Source organism: Brassica napus, chromosome C6, assembly GCF_020379485.1.
Source record: "Brassica napus cultivar Da-Ae chromosome C6, Da-Ae, whole genome shotgun sequence".
NCBI classification, from domain to species: domain Eukaryota; kingdom Viridiplantae; phylum Streptophyta; class Magnoliopsida; order Brassicales; family Brassicaceae; genus Brassica; species Brassica napus.
Window position 1 is genome coordinate 44,855,396 of NC_063449.1, and position 9,787 is coordinate 44,865,182.

The 9,787-nt window shown below is 38.4% G+C and overlaps 1 protein-coding gene across 2 annotated transcripts; it reads right to left on the reverse strand.

The window, feature by feature from the left end:
* Positions 1-201: 201 nt before the first annotated feature.
* LOC111207081 (transcription initiation factor TFIID subunit 2-like) lies at positions 202-9,318 on the reverse strand. 2 transcript variants are annotated; one of them, XM_022704690.2, is made up of 25 exons: positions 9,101-9,318; positions 8,628-8,964; positions 8,179-8,324; positions 8,009-8,075; positions 7,551-7,750; positions 7,317-7,470; positions 6,901-6,985; positions 6,708-6,799; positions 6,474-6,599; positions 6,277-6,330; positions 6,112-6,180; positions 5,477-5,574; positions 5,026-5,367; positions 4,838-4,925; positions 4,491-4,616; positions 4,350-4,406; positions 3,947-4,026; positions 3,822-3,864; positions 3,169-3,255; positions 2,937-3,026; positions 2,596-2,654; positions 2,432-2,522; positions 2,181-2,346; positions 1,912-2,095; positions 202-1,557 (listed from the first exon to the last, which is right to left on the reverse strand). In XM_022704690.2, exons 1-25 carry the CDS (start codon positions 9,226-9,228, stop codon positions 390-392), a joined length of 4,137 nt encoding a protein of 1,378 aa, XP_022560411.1. In that variant the 5' UTR covers positions 9,229-9,318; the 3' UTR covers positions 202-389. The 2 variants fall into 2 exon arrangements, with proteins under 2 accessions (XP_022560411.1, XP_022560410.1); XM_022704689.2 differs by having other exon boundaries at positions 3,947-4,029.
* Between the last annotated feature and the right edge of the window lie 469 nt (positions 9,319-9,787).

Genomic DNA, 9,787 nt, shown 5'->3' on the forward strand with positions numbered 1-9,787 from the left:
TCTCACTCTAAATAATGGATAATTCTTCAATGAGCGCTTTGGTCCAGAGTTGAGATGCTCTCCATGTGAGTTTTACGAACTGACGTTATATCTGAGACAAGTGCCCATTCAATTTAATTACTAATGGACCAAGTGGCTTTATTTGAGTATAAAGCAACAAAGTCAAAATTCCTGTTTGTTAATCCAAAACCTCGTTAAAAATACCTGTAAACAAGTCATATCGACTACTCATTTAAGTTACTAGTTCACATTTGACATATCACACTTTGCAACAACAAAGCTTATCACTTACAAGCCATACACATCGAAACTATGCATTAATCAGATAACAAACGAGCGGCAGATTTGGATTAGAAAAAAAAAGACCTGGCTCGAATCAGTGAGAAGCCTTAGGGGTTGTTGAACGCTTTGCTTTTCAGCTTGATTCGTATCTTGGTAGATGGACGAGCTTCTGCTGGTGCTGCTGATGGCTCTGCCTTTGGCTTGTCACTTGGTCCCTCTGGTTTAGCCTCCGGGATTGTCTCTATCTTTATTGTAGCTGGATCAGACGAGCTGGTCAAAAGCTTTGACATCTCTTTCTCCTTTTGTTTCTTCTCTTTCTTTAACCGTTTCTTTTCTAGGTAAACCGGGTCTTCTCTTTTTCTCTTCTTCTCTTTCTTATGTTCCTTGTCTTTCTTCTTTTCGCTTTCTTTACCAACCGAGAGTGTCTGAAGGCTACCGTATTTCTGCTGCGCCTCGTTTCCCATGTTATTATTGTCTTGTGGCAACAAGCTAGGTGCTGCGACTTCTTGGTTATCATTATCTGCTTTCTGGCTTGTGGAAGTTTTCCCAGATTCAGCAGTGCACTGCAGTTCTTTCCCAGAAGTATCACCTTCGGTTGGTAATTTTACACTGCCGATACTTGCGGTCATTCGAGATCCAACATCATGACACGAGTTTACTTCCTCCATGTGAGCATCAGCTGAGATTCTCTGTGGAGCGTCTACAGAAGCTGAACTAGTTTGTCTTCGTTCTATATCACGGCGTACCACAATCCCTTGCGATCTTTCCACCGTTCGTGCTGATCCTTCGGCTCTGCTGGTTGCACCAGATGGTCTGACCTTTATCCGTATAACAGTCTTCGTCTCTTGAGCAACAGGCACTACATCAGGTTCTTTTTGTGGTTCATTTGTTGGAAGATTTGATTCTCTTTTATCTAATTCTTCCGTTGGAGCTTCAACATCCGATGGAATCTCGTGAACAATGGGATTTTCAGGTAAAGGTTGGTTTTGATCTTCCATGTGAGGTTCAAGTTGCTCTGTCTCATGAAGTGATAATGCGACAGGCTCTGAAATTTTCATCTCAGGAGCAATAGGCATGAACATTTCCTCTGATCTTACCGGAACACCAAAAGGTGCAACATCCAGCGATTTTCCATTGGCATTTTCAAGTGCCAAAAGTGAAGGCTCCCCTGGCTCTGCTCCTGGAACTGAAAATACATTCTGCGGCTCAATGCAGGCCTCTACATCAACAAGTTGCAAAGGTTTTTCTCTGGGCACTCCAAACAACGTTGGGGGTCTGAAAATGAGATAATATATTATGTTCAGAATGTCATATATGGTGATAAGCAGAAGACAGAAAAATTCCAAACAAGGTTCACTTAAAGAAGCAAAAGTACCCAGAGAGGATGTATCAGATTAAAAAATTTCATAGCTTGAGAAAATTTGTTAAATAATCTAATACGACTCCGCACTACTTGTCATAAGTGGGAAAAAACTACTCACTGGACGCCTTCTCCGTAAATAAAACTCTTTAGCTCAAGAACGACCGAGCTATAAAAACTTAGACGCTACTGTAATCAATAAGGAAACAAATGCACATGTAAACAAGTATTAAAATAATCTGGCAGGAATGAATGTAAAGGACACACACCTTCCAGCGAGGATTTGAAAAATGCAGAATAAGTGGTGACGAAGAAATTCATTGTTGAATACTACATGGCTCTTGAAAAGATGCAGCAAATCCAGAAGACTAACAGTGTCAACACAATCATCTGAGTCACATCCAACTGCTATTTGACATAACCGCATTGTGTGTACGCACAATTTAACCTGGCCTGTAACCAAGCAGCAAGTATATAAATCGGAAAACTCTACTGGAACCAGCACGCTGCTAAGTTTGAGCAAGAGAATATAACCAACCTCTTAAAGATGACTCTTCTACCACGTATTTCATAAACAACGAGAGTGCAGAGCTTATGCCTTTGGATTCATACTCGATGTCAAGTAGTGCCCTACTTGCTTCTATGCGTACTTGCAATATAGTATCCGGTTTACGGAAAGGTTCCAAAAGTTTACAGATGTATTCCTGAAGTCAGTAAGCAACCCTTAACAACGATGGTATCTATGTTATATAAAGCACTTGGAGAAAAAAATGTAAGGAAAAAACTTACGAAACTGATGGAGTCAGAAAGCTTAAGAGCAGTCTGTGCCAACGTTCGGATGCAGCTAATTGTCAAAACGCCACTGTAGCTTGGCATCAGCCTAGTAAAAACATGCTCTAAGTAACTCAATCTGTTAAAATCTATCAAACCATAAACATTAAACGAGATGTTACCTGTCAAACTGCAAGAGTCTGTCAATGCGCTTCAGAAGAGGGGCCAAAAACGTTAGACTCTGCCAGAGAAACAAAGAAACAAGAAGTACTGAGCAAGCAAAACATGTATCACGCTAATATATTAAAGTTCTGCATTGACATCTTTGCAAACGAACTCAATGAACTGGTGATTCAGTTTTTCTCATAACCTCTGTCATCCTCCAAGACCAAGTCTTTCCGGATAATAAAAGTATGAGACATCCATAAAGTTATATGAACCAATAAAGCTCTATAAACACTACAGTTATTATACTACTGCAGGTAAATTGTAGAGTAGCCTTTTCAAGATAACAATCACACACCTGTTGACCGAATTCAAGATCACCAATTGACTGAACAAGAACAGCAAGCCAGAATACATCAGAATAAGGATTTCCACTGTTGTCATTGTACTACAAAAATGGAAAAGGAAAAAATGGCGAAATCAGAGGTATGATCAAATAGACTAGACTACCACAGCTTTTACTTGAAGGCTCAAACTTTACCCTTAGTTATCATACTCCATGTAGAATCAATCTATGAAGATGTATATACCTTTAGTAGCTGTAAGATAAATTCAACAGCTTCTCGTGGGCTTTTCCCATCAGCACCCCTAACCATTGCAATGGTATGTGGAATAGCCTAAGACGTAGCAATGTTAGATAAGTACATTCAAAGAGAGAATATGCTAATACTACTGCAACAAAATAATAAAAAGACTAAGGAGATCCAATCCAGACGTCCCTACTGAGACATATTATAACAAGTTCAAAGTTCAATAGAAGAAAGCCACTGACTAACCGACAGAAAAGTAACTGTCAAAAACAACGGTATCACGGTAAATAAACATGGATACCCCCAAGAGAAAAGTAGTCTAAGAAGGGAGAAACTAGGAATCACACCCCTCTGCCATACAAATTATCCCGAAAAAGTTCTACACGAAAGGAGCTTCTGGATGTAGGTCCTAATGCTCATTACTTTCTATTATGTTCTTTGTTGGCTGAACATTCATTGTTTTGCTATTTCACCATTACACAGCAATAAAAGGCCTAATACTAATATGTTTCAGGAAGTACCCAATTTCTATACTAAGCAAGAGCAGTAACAGTTTCTGTCATATCAAAATGATATATAATAGCATCTCCCGCTAACAGCCGAGTTCAATGAGTGACATCAAATCAAGCTCATACCCTACCTCAATTCATTACCTCAAGAACAAAATATTCTGGGAAATCACGAAAATCGTTCGGCCTGAAAGGAAATAATAAGTTTCATGAGAAATCTTCCACTGGTTAACAAAGAGAAGTCTAAATATTATAAAGCCCAATCTCACTTGGGGAGTCCGATCTCTGCATCAAATCTTCTACTTTTATAAAATTTTATCAAATGTTGCAAACCCGCCCAGTCATTCTCCTGCTAGAAATAGAAATGAGCCCAATCATTGTAGCAAGACTTGTTTGAAAGGACACAGAAAGTAGCAGGTGACTAGAAGATGCAGTTCACAAAAATAGTTTGAAAGATGGCATGCTGTGCAGTTCAAACGGAGACATACAGACTCATGAGAATTTTAAAAGAGAAACAGATAAAACTGTAAACATAGAAATCGTAATAGCAATCTATTCTTCATGCTATACACTTTTCACAATCTCAAAGTAGCTTTCTACATCAACAAGTTCAAAATTTGACTATCATACCTCTAGACACTTGAAATCAGATAAAAACCATTTATATCGTACCTCTGATGCCGTTTTAGCCAATGCAAAAGCTGCCCCAATCCGTATTCTCCAGAAGACCTACATGTCACAATACTTTCTTGGAGTAATGAACTTCATCTTCAAGCTGGTTTTAGAAACAAGTGCATAAGAAACGGATAAAACCTTGGAATCTGTGAGAATATTATTGAGTGCATTCACAACGGAAAATGAGTGCTGTTTTAAAGCTTCCAGTGACGCAATTGCTTGGGCCTGACCAACAACATCTCCATCCTTCTCTAATTGATTGACCTGATCCACAGTCACAGATGTTCAACAATAAGTGATGGACCTTCAGATGGCTACAATTTACAGTCAAGACACACAAAGACAGAAGGACCCAGTAATACAATATCTAAGCGGCATAGTCCATGAGCTTTCTTTCCATGAATGAACCATGCAGAAAGTGGAAGCCAAAGTCAACCGTGATGTACACAACAGATGTTCAAGAAATGTCCGAGCGGATTTCTTACCCACATTTGTAGCGGCTGGTGAAGGTGAACCTCAGCAATATATTCCATCTCAGGGTCAGCTTTAATCCAAGCCAAGGGAGATTCGATGCTACAGAGAAAGATTCAATCTCTCAGTTTATTTTCTTGTGTTGGTCAAAGGGATGTAAATACACCAGGAATGCAAATAATAGTATATCACAGCAACCCACCTCGTTTTATTGTCTAACGGTGCTACAGTATCAACATTCTCGTCAGCCCCATCAGGTTTCCCTCCCTTCTTTGGTTTTTGATAGCGTTTAGCAGCAAGTTTAGAATGACATGGTAATTCCAGTAGCTGCCATCTGTCTCCAGCCATAGGCAACTTTGGATGATCGGACATTCCATCAAGTTCATAAACCCTTATGCTCATGATACCGGGCCAGCCAACATCCACATCTCGGTTTTCGGAATCAGTAGCGCCAACTGATAACCTTGCATCGAGCGAAGCCGTACATTCACGCAGGGCAGCCATTTCAACAATGTTTTTCCTTTTGTTGTAGGACAAACCAATCCTGGTATATTAAAGCACCAAGTTACAAAATTGAGATAAGATTTAACGAAGATCCAGTTATCCAAAGAATTAAGTTAAGAAGAAAGAAACACATAATACCAAAAACATACCTTAGCACGGGACAACCACAAGATGCAACCCATCGCTGAAAAAATTCTTTAAGAAATGGACGCTCAAGATTTCCAATCTTATTAGAAAATTGCCGGAACTGCAGCTCAAAAGTGGTAGAGAGACACACATATTAGAAACTGAGTAAGAGTATCCGAGCTGAAAGATAACCAGTGAACCAAGAAGAGAGATAGAGAAGAAATCGAGGAGATGTTGTCTATTAGCATACTTATGACTTATGAGTTGCTGAACCAAGTTATACGGTTAAAAGGACATATCAAGGTCTGGTTGAGTGCCATATATACGACTTAATTGAGAAGGATACCAAGTCACAGCTGAGAGACAGATCCATTTCAGTAAAAAAAACAAAGATTATGTTCCAGGAGCGAGAAAATATATATTTAAGCAAAGCTCCCGGAGAGGAAGTCCATGACTTCGTTCATCCTTTTTAGTGTGTTCTTAGATAGCACTAGATGATTAGCTTAGAACCGCACATAGCACGAGTATATTTGCAGATTTACTTTACACTGATAGTTCAAAATGCTTTATACTTCTATATTTTTTTTACTAACTAAAAGTTTCCTAACCTAACTTGTAACAAACAAACATAGCTAATCTGGATAAATAGTCATGTTACCTCCTTCGTGCTAAGGGACCGTATAGCATTAGATGGATCCTTGGCTCGAGATATAATTTTCTGTAAAATCTGTAAATCATAGAGAAAAAGAAGATTTATAAATCACGTAGGCAAGTAACCCTAACAAAGGTATTTGCCTGAAAAAAGATTAAACCATGTCCATACTTTGCGAAAGGATTCCGAGCCCATTTGCTTCTCCAACATCTGAAGGACTGCTCCCTTCAAAATTAAGTCAGTGACGAATTATCCTCCATAGCATACAAACACATGCAAGATCATGAAAACTTATCCCACCAACTCATACACGCCCACACAAATTTTAGAGCAGGGAATAATAAACAAGAAAAGAAAAGATTGCTTACTGATTTCCATGATCGTATCTTCCCATGCATCCCAATAGAGTGAGTTCCAAATAGGTCCTTGCAAGAAGAAGATGCGCTCAAGCACATTGCACCACTATCATCAGCTTTACAGACTGCAGAATTTGCCTGCATTTGCATCAAAAATTATGAGAGTCTAGATAAGAGATTAGTGGTTTTGTTCAAAAGTGGCTACAGACGCATCTAGGGAAGAATAGCTTGAGTAGTAAGTTAAACCTTGTATCTTCGGTATCGAGCTTCATTATTTCCCAAGAACTGCTTGATAAACATATCGGTCAAGAAACCAGCAAGGCCATCGAGGAGCCAATCTGTTATAACAACATGGATAATAATCAATCACAAGATTATGCTTTCATAAGAAGCTGATATAACAACACAAAGAAAGTGTCGAAAAATGTCACAAGCCTACCATCATTTGGTGACTCAGGAACAATATAAAATCCAAACCACTGCTTTGCTAAGGCAGAAGCAAGTTTAATACGTGTATCTATTATCTGCAAAGACAATTGAAGCTCAATCAGATTCGTGCATAAAGGGACTAATAAGATGACAAAACGACGCGAAAGAAAAAACACTTCCAGTACAACAAATATAAGTGAAACCTCTACACTAGAAGCTATGTTCTAATAAAATGGAAGTAACAGAGAAATTCAAATTGCACATTCATAATAGATGATGCAGAAATAAAAACTTGCTCAAATACGTGCTTTGTACCAAAAAAAGTACCATGCCAATTATATCCTGATGTGCCTTTTATTTAATATATTGGCATATATACAGTATAACGTACATCTAAACACAAGCTAAATTACGAGGATCCAATACCTGATCAATAACCCTCTCATCATATAGCACGTGCGAGCTGAAAACACTCAAGGAAGCTCCCAAAGTCGAAGAGCAAACAACGACTTCAGGAGGTAAAAAGACTTGCTTGTAGAATCCAAATGGAAATTTCGCACTTAAATAATCTTCATAATAGCTGCAGAAGTTGACCGTCCAGTAGAATGAGAAAAAATATTAGGTTCAGTTAACAAGTCGCCAGGATGCCAATCTACTGACCTGTAAGCTTCATGGAAAAACTCCATTGTATTACGAAGCCTCGAGAGATCATGTGGCAAACACAAGTTAGATATGAGAAAGTTGGTCTGATCTGGAAGGACTTCCAGTGGTCCCGCCACTAAAGACACCCACCGCGGAGTAATAGGAATGGCTAGTTCGTAAACATACGTTTTTTGGGTAGTATCTTCTTTGCTCATAACCTGAAATATGTGAAGTTTTAAGCGAAACACACCCTCTCCAGCTTCTTGGAAAAGCAGTGATAAGATTGAGTATAGGCATGTAAACCAAATTTGAGCACACATTTTTATGATAACGTATATAAGTCATGCGAACCACCGCTTTCTTCTAAGTTTTTTCATTCAACAAGTATATTCAGGAACCTATAATGGATTCTGTATTGCACAGAGAATCTCGTAACTCCTCTACTCCCTTTACCTATGAAAGAAATAGCAGCTTACCTGGTAAAGTAATTTCCCAACACTGACAGCTACATAGTTCTGTGGAACAGTGAATTCCAAATTGAAACTGCATCCACCAAAATACAACACATGAAAAACGGTAAACAAGTAGATATACCCACTCGTGTTCTCAAGAGACAAGGACAGTGTTAATTCTTTAAAATGAATACCTGCAACGATTATACTCATCGTCTTTGCAAGGAAACCAACAGCGGGCACGTCTCATTTGGTTATCCGTATGTACGATGTTCTCATCAAAATGAATTCCAGACTCTGTTTTCTCTATCCAGTAATTAATCCGAATCAACTTAACATTCTGCAGTACATGAGCATACATTGACAGTTAACCAAAGGAAAGAAACCTCTCACTTGAAACCCATAGCAGAACACATGAATCAGGAATTAAACCATTCATAGCTACAATGTCAATTGCATTAGTGTTTCCGTGTCCCCTACCAATATGATAAAGCCTTATTTACCAATGACCAAGTGCGATAAAGGATAGCACAGTCTGTGTTAACTTTGGTCCACAAACACAATAAAGGTGAATACAATTTCTAACTACCTAAAGTGTAGTAGTCAAACAACCATCGGTTTCAGATATGTAATTCATACGAACCTGTTTAGCCTCCCCGGAGGACTGTGAACCATTTTCTAAAGCCACGTTATCCAGCTGCTCAGATAAATCCTTAGAGGAAGGCTTGCAACAGTTAATCAGTAAATTCGCTGTGTCTTCCTTCTTAAGAACCCCAAAATAATCCATAGCCGCGGCATCAGCAGCTGAAGCAGGGTCTGAGACCGAGCTCCAGTTACTCTCGGGCTCAGGGTTCCCATAGTGAGGATAATACTCAAACACAGTAGGCTCCCCGTCCACCAACACACTCTCTATCACCAAGTTCTCAGCGTGTAGTCCCACAATCCCAATATCAGGCACGCTCACTTCTAACTCCGTGTAGCTACAAGAAACCCCAATCAATGTGAAATTCAAATTCATCCTCTAATTAGGGTTTACTCATCGCGAATCGCATTAAGCAGCTACCGAATCGTTTCTATGGTGGAGAATTAGAAGGCGAGAGAGGGAGGGAAACGTACCCGTAGATTCGGCGTTTTTTGAAGTCGATAGAGAGGCAAAGCTTCTGGTGAAGAACTTTAGCTCCGCTGTTCTCCGACGGCTTCGCGCCAGGAGCTTCGTCGTTCTTCGGCTTACGAGCCTTGGCCATGTTTATTTTTTTCCGTCGAGACGTTAGCCGGAGAGAGCAACCTTGTTTCTGATATGTATAGGCTGTGTTAGTTTCTTTAATTTATAGAAAACTCCTCTAAGTTTGAAAATTAATAAATATGTGCATCTAATTTTATAGTGGATTAATATCATCCCTCGATGTGAATTCCATATTTTGTTGGGCTTAGATGCAGTAATTTTAAACTGGGCCTGAAATTTTTTTTTTTTTTTCAAAAGACTATTTACTCCGTTTTGTAGCAGTGTGTGTATACACTGTATAGTAAGACATTTTTAAGTATAATATTTGAAAAGTTAAATAATTTATTTTAATTAGTTGCTATATAAAATCATGTGATTTAAAATTTTACATTAAATAAAAATTTATAAAATATCATAAATTTACAGTAAAGTTTTTAAAAATTTTACTTCAAATATTTTTAATAATATGAAATTTTAAGTAGCATTTTAAAATATAAATTCAATATTATTAACTCTCAAATAATTTTTGTAAGTTCACGTTCAAATAGAAATAATTATTATTTTGATATAAAATACATCAA